The 17,002-nt window shown below is 45.9% G+C and overlaps 1 protein-coding gene and 2 pseudogenes across 1 annotated transcript; 1 reads left to right on the top strand and 2 right to left on the bottom strand.

Moving 5' to 3' along the window:
* Positions 1 to 5,286: 5,286 nt before the first annotated feature.
* Positions 5,287 to 8,095, bottom strand: LOC147987273 (uncharacterized; annotated as a pseudogene).
* Positions 8,096 to 8,297: 202 nt separating this feature from the next.
* Positions 8,298 to 10,969, bottom strand: LOC125534373 (serine/threonine-protein kinase PCRK1). The gene is made up of 5 exons (XM_048697625.2): positions 10,801 to 10,969; positions 9,643 to 10,134; positions 9,276 to 9,539; positions 9,054 to 9,176; positions 8,298 to 8,921 (listed from the first exon to the last, which is right to left on the bottom strand). Exons 2-5 carry the CDS (start codon positions 10,072 to 10,074, stop codon positions 8,412 to 8,414), a joined length of 1,329 nt encoding a protein of 442 aa, XP_048553582.1. The 5' UTR covers positions 10,075 to 10,134; positions 10,801 to 10,969; the 3' UTR covers positions 8,298 to 8,411.
* Positions 10,970 to 15,804: 4,835 nt separating this feature from the next.
* Positions 15,805 to 16,716, top strand: LOC147987272 (uncharacterized; annotated as a pseudogene).
* The last annotated feature ends 286 nt before the right edge of the window (positions 16,717 to 17,002 follow it).

Here is a 17,002-nt window from a genome sequence, read left to right as displayed (position 1 = left end):
TCTTGGGGAGCGTTCGGGCTGGAGCGGACTTGGGGGTCCAGTTTTGTCTTGGAGCTTGGGTTCGGACCCCGGCGTAGGCAATAGGGCCGTGTCTTGGTCAGCCCATTTTCATTTCCGAGGGAATCGCTCGGTCCATAATTTATATAGGGCCGTGTCTTCGGTCGGCCCATTTTCATTTCGAGGGAAATCGCTCGGTCGGGTGTGATAGGCGCCGGTTGGCCGGCCCAAATTTGGGTCGGTCACTCGTTATCCTTTCTCCAATAGCACGTGTGCCTCCAGCTCGCCAGCCGCCCGCCGATGTTCGCCACCTTGCCGTCGATACTCGTCGTCGCAGCTGGTAACAATTTCCGGTCAGTCACAGCAAAAGACGGCGCCAATCACAATAAAAATCCACAGATTTAATAAACTTTTTACAAAGGAAAATCTAGAAAAGACTTTTCTAGATCAAGTAAAAAAATATACAGTTGGTCATATAATTGGGGTTATATAGATATTTTCTATACTAGGGTCTTTACTCTCGGCCTCCGTATAAGAGGGTTTAACCGAATTAACGAAGTTTTTTGATAAGGGTGTTATTAATGGAATTATCAATGGAGTGGGTCTTGCTAGTTTTTGTATAGGAGAAGAAATTATATATGTAGGGGAAAGTCAAATCTCATCTTATTTATTCCTTTTTTTTATGTTATGTATCTGCGTTTTTATTCTTTTTTCTTTCTTAAGTTAACAAGATTACAACAAGTCTCTTGTAGCAAAAAATCCACGGGGCCCGCTTGGTCTCTGCTGCACACAAAAATGTTGATTCTAGGAAAAGTTTATCGGTTCCAACAAAAAAAATCATTTGTTCCAACAAAAACCGGCATCGATTGCGATAAAAATCCGTCAACGCTAGTCACAGTGAAAGAAATCACCGCCCAGTCCACCACAAAAATATGCGGCTCGTGCAAAAAACTCATCGATCCCAACAAAAAAAGGCGATTGCAGAAGAAGAAAAAATCACCACCAGTGTCCATCGCAGCTACATGATTCCCTGATTCCAATGTCTTCCCGCAGCGGTTCCAGCATGCGACGATGTCGGTCGCAGCACCGCCAATGGCCGCAGCATCCAGCAACGACAACCAACGGTTGCAATTCCTCACAATGAAGATTGCGGCTCTGTCCCATCGCCGATTGCAATGCCCCATCGTCCCCCAGGTAGTAGCACCCCCTCCCTGTAGTGTTGTCATGCCTCCCGTCTTCCCCTGCAGCATGAGTCATTCTGAATGGCAAAACACGTCCAGACCGCACGGTCTGGACGGTTTAAGGGTTTGCGTTGGAGATGCCCTTATAGTGCATTTATCGTTTCGAAATATTGAGTTTTTTTCTTTGAAAAGGAGGTTGAAACCCTCGGCATGTGCATCCATAGATGCGCAAAGCCATCTTTATTAAATTATTCAACAAAGGTCTAAGAAAAACATACATCGAACAACCCAAAATCACCGCTCACACCTACAAAGTTGACAATGAAAATTTCCTTCAAGCCCAGCCATCTAGAGCCGGGGTCACCATTGATCCACCCGCATAACATACCAAGAGCAAACACTCGGTGCAGTAGACCCAAAGCATACACCACATGCACATGCTTCAAAAGCCGCCGTCACCATCAAACCGCTAACCCATCTCCAGGAAAGAGATCCATGTTATCCTTGTCAGGCTGGCCAGCCGTCGACACCACCATGGCGCCAAACAGATCCACGGTCCTGCGGTCATCCATCCAAATGCATCCACCTCCTAATGACTCCAGCAAGCATCTAATCCAAAAAGATGCCCTCCTGAGGGAAGACGACAACAATAGCATCGTCGTCCGATATGAGATACCCAAATCAAGGGTTTCCCCTCGAAACAATCCAAGCAAGGAGAAAATGACTGCAAAGATGCCTTCAACAAGGTAACGACGCATAGACACCGTCATTTCTGATACGTCCATTTTGCATCATGTTTTCGTACTGATATTTATAATGTTTTTATGCATAATAATGCTTTTGAGAGTAATTCTAATGCCTTTTCTCTGATAATTTGCAAGGTTTACACAAAGAGGGAGAATACCGGCAACTGGAATTCTGGACCAGCAAAAGCATCTTAGAGCCACCTATTCTCCACAACTCCAAATAAGCTGAAACTTCACAGAGATTTTTTTATGGATTATTTAAGGATTTTTGGAGTAAATAACTACCAGAGGGAGCCCACCAGGTGGGCACAACCCACCTGGGCACGCCAGGGAGCCCAGGCGCGCCCTGGTGGGTTGTGCCCTCCTCAGCCCACCTCTGGTGCCCCTCTTCTGGTATATAAGTCATTTTGACCTAAAATAATAAGGGGAGGAATTTCGGGGCGAAGCACCCCAGTCTCGAGGCGAAACTTGGGTAGGAGCAATTTTTCCCTCCGGCGGAGCGATTCGCCGGGGGAACTTCCCTCCCGGAGGGGGAAAACATCGTCATCGTCATCACCAACAGTTCTCCCATCTTTGGGAGGGCCATCTCCATCAACATCTTCAACACCACCATTTTCTCTCAAACCCTAGTTCATCTCTTGTGTTCAATCTTTGTACCGAAACCTTAGATTGGTGCTTGTGGATGACTAGTAGTGTTGATTACGTCTTGTAGTTTATTACTATATGGTCTATTTGGTGGAAGAATATATGTTCAGATCCATTATACTATTTAATAACCCTCTAATCTTGAGCATGATTATCATTTGTGAGTAGTTACTTTTGTTCTTGAGGTCACGGGAGAAGTCATGTTGCAAGTAATCATGTGAATTTGATATGTGTTTGATATTTTGATGATATGTATGTTGTGATTCCCTTAGTGGTGTCATGTGAACGTCGACTACATGGCACTTCACCTTACTAGGGCCTAAGGGAATGCATTGTGGAGTAGTTATTAGATGATGGATTGCTAGAGTGACAGAAGTTTAAACCTTAGTTTATGCGCTACTTCGTAAGGGACGGGTTTGGATCCAAAAGTTTAATGATATATTTAGATTTTATCTTAATGTTGTTCACGTAGTTGCGGATGGTTGCGAGGGGTTAATCATAAGTAGGAGGTTTGTTCAAGTAAGAACAACACCTAAGCACCGATCCACCCACATATCAAATTATCAGAGTAGCGAACACAAATCAAACCAACATGATGAAAGCGATATGATGAAATTCCTGTGTACCCTCAAGAACGCTTTGCTTATTATAAGAGGCCGTTTTGGCCTGTCCTTTGCCTCAAAAAAGATTGGGCTACCTTGTTGTACTTTATTTACTATTACCGTTACTTGCTCGTTACAAATTACCTTGCTATCAAACAACTTGTTACCGACTATTTCAGTGCTTGCGGACATTAACTTACTGAAAACCACTTGTCATTTCCTTTTGCTCCTCGTTGGGTTTGACACTCTTTCTTATTGAAAGGACTACGATTGATACCCTATACATGTGGGTCATCAAGACTGTTTTCTGGCGCTGTTGCCGGGGAGTGAAGCGCTCTTGGTAAGTGGAAATTGGAAAAATTATTACTACATGTTGAAATTTATTGTCACTTGTTACTATGGAGAATCATCCCTTGAGGTGTTTGTTCGGGGTATCTTCACCTCGACCGGAATCACAATTAGTAGCCCCTCAACCTACTGCACCTACTGAAAATATTTGTTATGAAACAACTTGCACCCAACGCGATAAAGGGGTTTTCAATCCCTTCACGGTCATTTGCAAAAGTGAGATTTGATAGAGATAGATAAACGATAAAGTAAATATTTTTGGTATTTTTGTTTTATAGATCGGAAAGTAAAAGATTGTAAAATAGTAGATCGGAAACTTGTATGATGAAAAGTAAAAGATTATATGAAGGAAAATAGACCCGGGGGCCATAGGTTTCACTAGAGACTTCTCTCAAGATAGAAAATAATACGGTGGGTGAACAAATTACTGCCGAGCAATTGATAGAAAAGCACAAAGTTATAAGGATATCTAAGGGAATGATCATGAATATAGGCATCACGTCCGTGTCAAGTAGACCAAAACGATTCTGCATTTACTACTATTACTCCACACATCGACCGCTATTCAACATGCATCTAGAGTATTAAGTTCATAAAGAACGGAATAACGCATTAAGTAAGATGACATGATGTAGAGGAATTAACTCAAGCAATATGATGAAAACCCCATCTTTTTATCCTCGATGGCAACAATACAAAACGTGACTTGCTGCCCCTACTGTCACTGGGAAAGGACACCGCAAGATTGAACCCAAAGCTAAGCACTTCTCCCATTGCAAGAAAAATCAATCTAGTTGGACAAACCAAACTAATAGTTCGAAGAGAATTACAAAGATATCAAATCATGCATATAAGCATTCAGAGAAGATTCAAATAATATTCATAGATAAGCTGATCATAAATCCACAATTCATTTGATCTCGACAAACACACCGCAAAAAAGTATTACATCGAATAGATCTCCAAGAACATCGAGGAGAACATGGTATTGAGAATCAAAGAGAGAGAAAAAGCCATCTAGCTACTAGCTATGGACTCGTATGTCTGTGGTAAACTACCCACGCTTCATCGGAAGGGCAATGGTGTTGATGTAGAAGCCCTCCGTGATCGAATCCCCCTCCGGCAGGGTGCCGGAAAAGGCCCCTAGATGGGATCTCACGGGTACAGAAGGTTGCGGCGGTGGAAAAGTCTTTCCGTGGATGCCTCTGTTGGTTTGGGGATATATGGGTATATATATGCGAAAGAATTAGGTCACGAGGTGCACGAGGGGCCCACAAGGGTGGGGAGTGCGCCCTACCCCCCTGGGCGCGCCCTCCATCCTTGTGGCCGCCTCGTGGCTCCTCCGACTTCAACTCCAAGTCTCCTGGTTTCCTTCTAGTCCAAGAAGAATCTTCGCGAAAGTGTTATCCCGTTTGGACTCCGTTTGATATTCCTTTTCTGCGAAACTCAAAAAAAAGGAAAAAAATAGAAACTGGCACTGGGCTCTAGGTTAATAGGTTAGTCCCAAAAATAATATAAAATAGCATATTAATGCATATAAAACATCCAAACAGATAATATAATAGCATAGAACAATAAAAAATTATAGATATGTTGGAGACGTATCAGCCACCTCAACGACACACACATCACATTAGCATGGGGAACACCAGGCACAAGGAGAGAATTTTATTTGCTTTTCCTGGATGCGGAAGTGAAGGAGGAGGAGAGGAGACGTATGAGGCTGCAAGCAGAATTCAAGTATGGAGATCTCATGAGGGTGATGTGGTGGTATAAAAGGTGCAGACGACTCCTCAGTCACCATCAGTTCGTTTCAGATTATTGACTTTGCATTTAATTTCTGCATCTATGGTGGAGAAGACGACCAGACCAGCAGAGAAGATGAATATTTTCATTAGACAAAGAAAAACGGGCGCGTCTCCCTTGCACCAGAGCAAAAATGAATGAAGTATTATTTATTGCTGAATTGGCATGCGTGATTGTTTAAAAAAAATCTGTTGTTGTGGCATATGAGTGCAGACATGGAATAGTTGCATGTTGAGATGAGGTGGATAGGCTGCATGTCAAGAGAATTGGGACCGGTTTCTTAATAATGTAAAATGTAAAATTATCAAAACAAACATGATGAAAGTGACTAGATGAAATTCCTGTGTGTCCTCAAGAGCGCTTTGCTTACTATAAGAGATCATTCCGGCTTGTCCTTTGCTATAAAAGGATTGAGATACTTTGCTGCACCTTTGTTACAATTGCTACTTGTTGTTCGTTACAAATCACCTTGCTATCAAACTATCTGTTACCGATAATTTCAGTGCTTACAGACAATATCTTGCTGAAAATCACTTGCCATTTTCTTCTGCCCCTCGTTGGGTTCGACACTCTTACGTATCAAAAAGGACTACGATTGATCCCCTATACTTGTGGGTCATCAACACTCTTTTCTGGCACCATTGTCTGTGTCCATTGTCTCATGTTACCGATTGATCTGGTCTCATTGCTCGGCCCCCTACCCGAGGTCTGCCGATTTTTACACTGACACTTGCCCTCTAGGCCTTGGTCTTTGCCACTGCCAGACCATACTTAGTCTTTGTACTTTTTAGGATTGCATCCACTCCAGCGCCTGGATTATCTCTTAGTTGTTGCTCACATGTTCTAGTCATCCAATCAACTATCACTTTAGTTTTCTCTCCTTGTGCACCACACGTGTGCAGCAGCTTCATCTTCTTAATGCAAAATTTCTTCCCATGAGCAATTTTTGACGCAGTCTTAAAAAATGGACACCTACTCTCCCTTTCGGTGCAATGCACAATCATCCTATCTTTGCAGTTCCCATGGTAATGGGAATTTCTGAGAATTATGATACGAAAATTCCTCGGTGCTCTTCTAAACTGGTAGACATCAGTGAAGCAAAAACTCAAGCAAAGTTTCTCATGGGCATCTGGCTTGCTCTCATCATACCACTTTCTATTCTTGGCCCTCTTTCTTGACTCTTCCTTCCAGAAGGTAGTGGGAGAGAATGTAGGTCTACCTCACCATCTGAATCACTAATGCCATAGTCTCCAGGGAAACAACCTAAATCATATGATGGAATGAAATCAGAAATTACCTCTATGTCAACTTGATGGTGGGATCTTGTAGTAATGTAGTGGGACCTGCATTTCCTACTTTCTTGAATGTTTGAGGAAGTTGAGTCTCAGGTTCTTGTCTGAGTCCTCTACCTCTGGGCACATCTCTTCCACTTCTATGTCTCCTTCAAAGTGAAGCATATGATCCTCTCCCTGCTTCCTCTTATGCCTCAGCTTCTCAATAATCTCATCTTCCTCCTCAATATCTTTGTCATGATCTTCCTGTATGTACTCACACCACTTGAAATCAACAAACCCTTCATCATCATAGGGGCCAAAGTATTCCTCTATTTTCTCTTTACCCCTTGCCTTTTGAAAATTCATGCTCTCATGTGTGTTAATATAAATAGGATCTTCACCTGGCTGTGCACTAGCAATAGGCACAACATACAACTCCTCACTACTAGATTGGACAAAGGGGAACAATACTCCAGGCTAATCTATAGTAATAATGTTGGATTCCCCAACCTGGCCTATTGGTACTTGATCATCCACGATGTTTCCCCTATTCAAATCTCTAGGATTAGGCCCACTAGCCTTAACTATAGTTATGTTGAGCACCTCATGCTCAACATACTAGTCAAGCATCTCCTCTACCCTCTCTTCACAGTCAATAACCTGCATACCTGTTGCCCCCTTTCCCTATTCTTTCACATAGAACATCTAGTTAGCTTCAGTATACCCCTCTTCGGTCTCCATCAGTGCTAACATGTTAATGGAAGTGATTTCTGACAGGGAAATACTCATTTCCAAGTTCTCTCTCCCTTGAAAATGGTACCCTATTTCCCACATCTCATCATCCAAACTACAAAATTTTAAGAGATTTACTATTTGATTGATTCAGTTTTAAATTATGTTATAGATTTTAACTGTTTTCAGATAGAACACTGCAATAAACAAACACTCATATGCACTATGAAAGCAAGCAAGCTCATAATTTATATGCTAATAGTACAATGGAGTAAACAAGCAATCATGCATATAAATCATAGCCCTGAACTCTAAATCCATTAAAAACTATAAGGATGCATTAACACTCACACACATATGCACTAACAGTAGCCCTAAACTCTAAATCCAGAAAAATGCAGTAACCCTAACAGTTCCTATCATGTCACAAGCCAAACCCTAAACCCTAAGATTCATTTGAATCCACTTACTCTAACCCTAAATCGGGCATATACCTAAAAAAGACACGGATAGAGGGAGGTGGAGGAGGAAGAACACTTACTAAACACCGCCAAACCCTGAAGCCCACTGATGGCCGCTGCCCACATCGAAAGCCCTTATCATGCGTGCCAGGGCCATCGCTCAATATCCCACTCCGGCTTCAAAGGGGCGAAGGGGATTGCTCCAGCGAAGGGCTCGCTACGTCGGCAAACTACGACTATCGAGCCATTTGTCTACCTCCGAGAACCCATCACCCTCGCCACCCGTCCCTCCGACACCGCCATCGCGCGCGCGAGAGAGAGAGAGAGAGAGGGGGGGGGGGGAATAGACCTAACGGACGTCAACCCCCTCTCCGCCTGGCTAGTCCGAGGTGGCAACTAGCGGGCCACCCATGTTAGAAATCGTGTTAACTGCCGCAAAACGGTTAATTGTTTTTATCGAGAAAATTTATAAGAAAAGCGCTGGATTTTTGGGGCGCTCAAGAAATGTGGTACCAAAACCGTGTCAAAACTTCAAATATAGCGGTTTTGGAATTCACTCGACTTGCTAGAATAAATTAGCATCCTGGAAAATCTAATCATCGCCTTAACTAGACTAGCTTCAGCACATGAGCGGCCCTTTTCCTCTCCCACCTCGCCACTGACCACGGAACCCTCTCTTGCCCTCCTGCCTCAGCTTGGAGCTGCCCCCCTCCTCCCTGCCGCCGCCGCTGCTGTAATGGTGCAGCGGAGGTGCGCCGGCGGCGGCGGCGGCGCCGTCGACGTCGACGGCCCTCTGCACCATGTCCAGCACCTCCCCCATCCTGGGGCGCGCCTTGGGCAGCCTGGCGAGGCAGCGGTTGGCGACGGTGACCAGCTTCGCCACCGACTTGATGCTGTAGCGCCCCTCCAGCTTGGGGTCCACGATCAGCCTCAGCCTGTTGGTGTCGGAGATGTAGGGCTTCACCCAGTCCAGCAGCTTCTGCTCGCCCCTCGGCCGCTCCCCGTCGATGGGCCGGCGCCCCGTGATGAGCTCGTAGAGCAGCACCCCGTAGCTCCAGATGTCGCTCTTGGCGTTCAGCCGCCCCGTCTGGATGTACTCCGGTGCCGCGTACCCCAGGGTGCCAACCACCTGCAGATACCTCAATATCATCATACATGTCATAATCCATTTCGTACGTACTTCTGACCTGTATCTGAATTAAATTTTCATCTACAAAACATAGTGTATCTGATTCTGAATGCACAAGCTTCATTTTCTTACCGCTGTGGAGACGTGTGTGAGGCCCTCCGTCGGGCCTTCCCTAGCCATGCCGAAGTCTGAAAGCTTGGCGTTCCAGTCTTCATCCAGCAGAATGTTTGATGTCTTCAGGTCCCGGAAAATTATCTGAGCAACGCAATGTTACAAATTCAGTTCATGTTCAGTTCTTCAGTTCAATTCATTCAGATGCTTCAGGCTTCAATCCAAGCACAGAAGAAGAAGTACCTGAAAATCCATGTCCTCGTGCAGGTACTTGAGCCCCTTGGCGGCGTCGAGAGCCACCCGGAGCCGCATAGGCCATGACAGAGTCGTCCCGATTGCTCTGCCCGACAGGTGATCGTCCACGCTCCGGTTCGGCATGTACTCGTACACCAGCAGCCTCTGCGCTCCTCGCTCGTCGTCGTCGGCGCAGTAGCCTACCAGCTTCACCAGATTGGGATGGTCCACGATGCCCAGGACGTTCACCTCCGTCAGCCACTCCTTGTGCCCCTGATCAAGATCATCAAATTCGCCATTAATTTTACTGACGGACAGAGCCACCAAAGAGCAATGTGCAAATGTAGTTGGTGGAGTATATCTGTATATATCTTGCCTGAAGGCCGTTCCGGTTGAGGTGCTTGACGGCGACCTCCATCGGGGGAGGCGTCTCGTCTCCGGCGGCGGCGTCGACCTTGATGGCGCCCCGGTAGACGCAGCCGAAGCCGCCCTCGCCGAGCATGAGCGAGCGGCTGAGGTTGCGGGTGGCGGCCCGCAGCTCGGCGTAGGTGAAGACCCGCAGGTTGGCGGGCCGGTCGGCGAAGCTCGGGTACTGCTGCGGGCGCTGGATGGAGTCGGCGCTCATGTCGGAGGCGTTGATGGAGCCGGTGAGGTCGGAGCCGGACGGGGCAGTGATCGTGGACGACGTGGCCGTGCTCATGGACCGCGCCGAGGCCGCGGCCGGCGACACGGGGTTGGGGTCGAAGCGGTCTCTGCCTTCTCCCTTGGCCGCGTTGCCGCCGTGGAAGCAAGGCGGCAGCCACCACATCGTCGCCGCGCCGCTGCGGTGGACAGCTGCGGTGAAGCACTGACCGACCGATTTGGTTTCCTGATAGATTAAGGTGCGTGTGAATTGGGGAGCATGATAGTCAAGAAAGCTGGTGGACGATGAACTGGTATTTGGTAGTAAAGAATGGTAAAGTAGCTTAGCCGCCAGGCCCCAAGTCAAGGTTCACTCCAACAAACACCACCATCAAGCAGGTATTATATTGTTGCACGATCTAGAAGTAGAGCAGTGGAGGGCGAGGCACATGGTGGATGTGGATGAAGATGAACACAAGCAAATTAAAGCAGGCAGGCAAGGAGGCACAGTATTATATTGTCGCACGATTTAGGGCGCGATCTAGGGGGAGGGGTAGGATTGGTGAACACAAGCAGGCAAGCAGCCAAATGTATCATCAATTCTGTACGTGGTGAATGAATCCCAAAAAGAACTTGCTACTGTTCGCACGGTTGGTAGGTTCAGATGCAATTGCGGATCGGATTGAGCAGCGGAGCAGTGTACCCTAGGAAGAAAGAGGATCTCCTCCCTTCCTTCCTTCTACCGGAAGCAGAGGAGAGCGGGGCAATTACCAAGAAAACAGAGCAGGGCAGCGGCAGCTAGCTACTGGGAGGGGGTTTCACTCCCTCCCTCCCGCCATGGAAAATCAAACCAAAGCTGTGACGGAAGAGCAAGATCAATCAACTAATTGGCAGTATATGTATGGTCGATTACCTCGGGGGGCGGGCAGCGGCGCGGATGATCCGACGGGGCGAGGCAGGGGAGGGGGTGAGCGGCCTGCGGGGAAGGGAGGGAGACGAAGGTGGACGAAGGAGGAAGAAGTCGTGGCTTTTACGATTCCTCGGCCAGTGTGCGCGCGTGTGTGTTACTTGTAGCGATTGAGGAGGCGGGGGTTGGAGGGAGGAAAGGGACGGATAAGGGGAAGAAGACAGTCAGACACCTGCTGCTGCGGCCGGTGTCGCTGTTGCTGTTGACGACTGACTCGTTGAACTTGACCCACGGCAGCCAGGCTAGTCCGGCCAACTAGTCAACATAAACCGAATGAATTCCACTTGCCGACTTGTACAAACAAGCAAAGCTGCGCCAACCGCAGAACGATCACACGGCTAATCATGGAGAATCCTTTCTTAATTACTTCCTCAGTATTAAGTGTCACAATCTTAGTATAACTTTGTATCAAAGTTATTCGAAACACTTATTTTGAGGCAAAGAAAGTATTATTCGACAAGACAAGCAAACGCAATGCCAGGTGGGGTGTGTGTGTTCATGGTCCTGTTCCTACATGAAGCACCGCCACGACGCACAAACGTTTTTAACAACATTCCTGTGAGATTGGAGCTAGGGACCCTTAAACTGGCCGCGAACCCTCCGGACCGAGTTATCCAGACACAGTTTACCAGCCAACGGTGTCCTGCATTGGTCAGTGGACCGTCCGGCCGTCTGTTTCTCCGCAAATTGGAAATAAATCGGGGGCTCTGCAAGAGTCCGGACACAAGGCACGTCTGGACCTCACGCCTCCATACTTAACTATTTCTCTGCATCCGCTTCCTCTTTCGTTGACGGCGCCGCTCTACCATCCCGGCCGCCCGCCAAGCACTTCCCGAAACTCTGTGACCCCTACCGCTACACCCGGCCTCCACGCCGCTTACCCTCCACCACCGGTCCACACCTCTTGTTCGTCCACCGCGCAGGTACCATCCGCCCTTATGGTAGTGACCACGCTTGACAAGTGTTTGATGAAATGTCTGTTCTAATTTCTTTTTGTCCCTTCTTTGAAGCAATTGATTCGGACACGGAATACATATACTAGCACTACGTTGAGTCCTCCGATGACCCATCCGACAAGAAGGACTACACAGATGAAATGGCGATGATGCATGAGGTCCTTACTGAAGCAAAGTGTCCGGAAGAGCTGCTTCTCAATTTCATGGAGTCATCAAGTGCTCAATCAGGACAGGGCAAGAGGCCATTTGACATTGATAAACAACTACTTTGCCCCCCAATGCGCTATTCGCTGACAACTTCCATTGGCGCTTTCAGATGCGAAAAATGTCTTCTGTCGCATATATCATGGTGTCCGCTCCTTTAATGACTACTTCATTTTGAAGAAGCGTACAATTGGAAGGATTGGATTCTCTGGTTAGTGGAAGTGCACGACCGGATTGCGGATGCTTGCATATGGTACGGCCGCAGATTGGTGTGACGAATACCTCCGGATGTCTGAGCACATGCGGAGACGCCATGGTCAGATTTGCTACTGTCGCGGTCGAGATGTTTGGACCTCAGTACTTGAGAGAACCAACTGCCGCAGACACCAAGAGGCATAATGTCTGAAGCAAGAGCGTGGACATATTTACTCGGATCTCTTGACTGCATACATTGAAGATGGAAGAGCTGTCCAAAATATCACGACCATGTTAAGAAACCCACGATCATTCTTGAAGTAGTTGCATGAAGGTTGGAAAAAGTGGTAGGCGTAAGCGAGGCGGTTGGCCTTCACCTAGTGCCTAGGCAGTGTTTAAGCGTCGTAGGCACAGCCTAGGCGGTAATATAGATTCTAATACCAGGGTTATTGGGCTTATTATATGTGTCTTAATATTAATTTAGGCCAGATAAATAAGTTAACTACCAGCTACTACCATTTGAATGTGTCATGTTTGGCATTTTAGTGCAATATGGCATGATTTCTCGCTTGGGTAAACAACTTGTTGCTTACCCAGCCTAGACTTCCATTTATGTCCTAGGCGAGGCGTTTGGCCATCGCCTAGCGCCTAAGCGTGCCTAAGCGCCTCCTGGTCACTGCCTTTTCCAATAGAGATTGCATCACATGATCTCTGGATTTGGCATGTTTTCTTTCACATGCCTTGGTCTCACAATGACATCAATGTGTTGCAGCCGTCTACATTGTTTGCTACTGTCAATGGGCATGAATACAATATGAGTTACTATCTGGTTAACGGTATCTATTCTCCATGGGCTACCTTTATCAAGACCATCTCTGAGTTAGGTGGTCAAAAAATGTCTCACGTTGCCCAAAGATAAGAAACATCTAAAAAGGATGTGGAGAGGGCATTTGGAGTGCCCTGGGCCTGTTTTGCAATTATTCGTGGACCTACTAAATAACGGGATTCCGAGACCTTATAGGAGGTGATGACTTGTTGTATGGTCATGCACAACATGATCGTCGAGTATAAGCGTGAAGATATTGTCGCAGCTTTTGAATTTGAGAACGTGGGTGATCCTATCGATCTTCTAAATCAGAATCCGGTCACATTTGATGAGTTTGTTTAAATGTATCAATAAATTAGATATCGAGCAACTCAAGGTTGATTTGATTGAGCACCTATGAGCAGTTAAAGGGGACAACTAGAACATATGTGCTAGTTGATTTCAAGTTTAAACTGCTTTAATTTGAAAACTTTATTGGATTGTAATATTTATTAGAACTACTGTCACATTTGAACATTTTTAGTTATTTATGATTTGATACGCGGTTATTTTGGTATCTATTCTTCGTGGGCTACCTTTATCTATTCTTCGTGGGCTACCTTTATCAAGACCATCTCTAAGTCAGTTGGGCAAAAAAGGTGTCACTTTGACAAAAGATAAGAACCATCTAGAAAGGATGTGATGAGGGCATTTGAAGTGCCCTAGGCCTGTTTTGCAGTTGTTCGTGGACCTACTAAATAATGGTATTCCAAGACCTTGTAGGAAGCGATGACGTGTTGTGTGATCATGCACAACATGATCGTCGAGGATGAGCGTGAAGATGTTATCGTAGCTTTTGAATTTGAGAACGTGGGTGATCCTATCGATCTTCCAAATCAAAATCCGGTCACGTTTGATAAGTTTGTTCAAATGTGTCAACAAATTAGCCATCGAGCAATTCAAGGATGGTTTGAATGGGCACCTATGAGCGGTTAAAGGGGACAATTAGAACATACTTGCTAGTTGATTTCAAGTTTAAACTGCTTTAATTTGAACCTTTAGTGAATTGTAATATTTAAATTAAAACTACTGTCGTATTTGAACATTTTCAATAATTTATAATTTGATACGTGGTTATTTTAAGCTTGTGGACTTAAGAAAAGAGACGAAAGTTTAGAGAACAACTTTGGATGGTCGACTTTCGCATCAGTGACCGTAGATGGTCGACTTTCGCATCACTGCAGTGGATGGCCCTATCAATCTGTGAACGGATAGGGTGTCCGATTTAGGAGAGCGATGCCATGCCCTCACACAATGTTTTGCTTCCCCGAATGACTCACAATAATTTGAACCTCCCCTGCCCTATGCAACAGTGATTCGGCTGCACAGGCGCATGCCCTGTTGGCCACATGGGACGCCGTACGTATAACGCGTGCACGGCTACGTCTAGCCCTCGCCGTGGATCTAGTGAGGCTGCAAGCTGCCCGCAGTATTTTTTGACAATCCTCCCACTTTTGGGATTCAATCATTCAGTGATAGCCGGTTCTTCCTCCAAACTATTTTAGAATCTGGCCTCGGCGCCAAAGAGTGTGTCGCCGGATTAGTGCGGCTCGGGTCAATTCCATTTGACTCTGCTGGACTTCTGACTCGGCCTGCCAAAGTCTTGGGGAAAATTGCGTGGGTTAGGACATGATCGGAGCTCATCATCATCATCATCATCATCATTACCAAGAAGCATGGAGCTTTAACTGCATATATAAGTTGGGGGTCAACCTTGAGGATTGATTTACTTTCGGCTGATGCAAACGTGTCTCAAGTTTCTCAAAGTCAACAGATTTATAAATAAAAATTGCTATTTATTGGTCGTTCTATAATTTTTCATGTATGCGTCTCTTTTCCTCTCTCTGTGTGTGAGAGACTATGGTTGTACGTGGTTGCCTGTCTGCGCGCCCGCGTGTGCATATGTGTACGTGTGTTTGTGTGTGCATATTTTGGAACAGTGTGATTTTAAAACGATGTTGATGATGAGGTTGTAGCCATGGGTATACCAGCAAACCGAGTGAATAGCAAAAAACTACCACATTACGGGCTATCGTTCCGAAAAACTACCTTTTTTTAATTTTTCAAAAAAATTACCACAAAAGTGGCTGGCTGTTCCAAAAAAGCCAAGTGGCCGAATGGTTAAGTTTTAACTGGGGTTATGACATGTGGGGCCCGCCCGTCAGGGTTTTGTCGGCCACAGTGCTCACGGCGCGCGGGTGACGGCCGTTAGGGCGCACGGGCCGTCCCGACCAGGTGAAAACGGATCCGGCCCTCACTCTGTCTCCCTCACGCTCACTCACTCTCACTCTCCCCCCTCGCTCTGTTTCCCCTGGCCGAGCTCTCCATCGTCGCCGACCACCTCAGTTCCTCGTCGCCGGCCAGGATGCCTTCTTGGAATGATGGGGATGAGAGCTCCGACGACAGCATGGGGGGCAACCTGATGGACATGGAGTACTTTGTAAGCCTCATCCTCCTCCTCTCTGTCATTATCTAGGGTTAGGGTTAGGGTTGAATCGATTTGGGAATGAGGGTTGATGAGCTGTATATTTGTATGGATGGATTCGTTTGGTTTGGTTATCTATTAGTTTTGATCTAGGGTATGGATGGCACTGTGATGTCTGATCTGACCTTGAGCAAGGCAAAGCTTGACTCAAGTTGAACTAGTTGATGCATTGGTTCTGATCTACCTTTTACTGCATGTAGGACACACCTGACACCATCCCTGAGCCACTTTGGTGTGGTGCTCCCATGGAGGAAGTTGCCAAGTGTACTCTGCACGATATGAAGCTTAGGAAGTGTGTTGCTTTTGAAGGTGTTAACACTGGGAGGAGGTTCTATAGATGCCCTGTTCAGATGAGTAATTGAGTATGCTGGGTGGATTCAGTTATGCCTAGTGGATTCAGTTAATGTCTAGTGGATTCAGTTATGCCTAGTGGATTCAGTTATGCCTAGTGGATTCAGTTATGCCCAGTGGTTACTGAATTTGTACATTAACTTTGTTTGAACTGAATTTAGTACTGAATTTATGGTTACATGTCCTCCTTGTGTACCAATCCTCTTTTTGAATTGAAGTTAGAACTGAATTTATGCATTTTCTGAAGTATGTGTTCTCTGATCAAACTACAGGGAGGTGTGAATTGTGGTGTAGTTCAGTGGGTTGATCCTGCCTGGCCTGATGTACTTAAGAACTGCCTCATCAAGTTGTGGGAAAAATTCCATGAGCAAAACCTTGGAAGGATTCAAGACAAGCATGCATATGAGGATGAGGCTGCCAAGTTGAAGAAGGACTATGATCATCTCTGCACTGAGTATCATAAAATGGTTGATGATGTTAGCAAGATGTTTGACTGGCAGGATGGTGTTGGCAAGATTGACTACCAAAAAGCAGTGGATGCTGAGAAATTTGAGAAGCAGAAGGAAGAGCTAGAGCTGGAGATGAAGATGGAGAAGCTAAGGCTAGCAAAAGAACAGAGGTGTATCCTTCAGGCCCAGGCAGACATAATTCACAACACCAGGAAGGCAATGAAAGAGATAAAGGTGGACATGGATCTTCTTGCACAAGAGAAGACAGAGCTTGAGAAACTAGTTGCTGATCTGCTAAATGCTGGCCATGGGAGCAAGGAAAAGCTTGAGAAAATCAAGGCCATACTGGAGGCTTGAAGATTTGGACAATGGTGGTTAAGTAAGTAAGGTGGCCTACACATATAACAGGCCTTGCAAGATGATGGTAGGAGTATATTTTGTGCAGTCCTATATGAACTGTTTAAGTTATGGTAACTAGAGTGGTGGAGAAACTTTGCTAAGTCTGGCTTATGTTATTGTGCTGTTAAGAACCTATCTATCTTAAGTAATGCAGTGAAGAACTGTTTTATTTCTTTAGGTTGTTTTCCTGAAAGTAGCAATGCTGAACTAGTATATTTTTGGGCCTAAAACCATTATGTACACA

This window comes from Triticum urartu, chromosome 2A (genome assembly GCF_056163025.1).
Source record: "Triticum urartu cultivar PI428250 chromosome 2A, HENAU_Tu73, whole genome shotgun sequence".
In the NCBI taxonomy this organism is placed as follows: Eukaryota; Viridiplantae; Streptophyta; class Magnoliopsida; order Poales; family Poaceae; genus Triticum; species Triticum urartu.
This window is presented reverse-complemented; position numbering and strand designations above follow the sequence as displayed.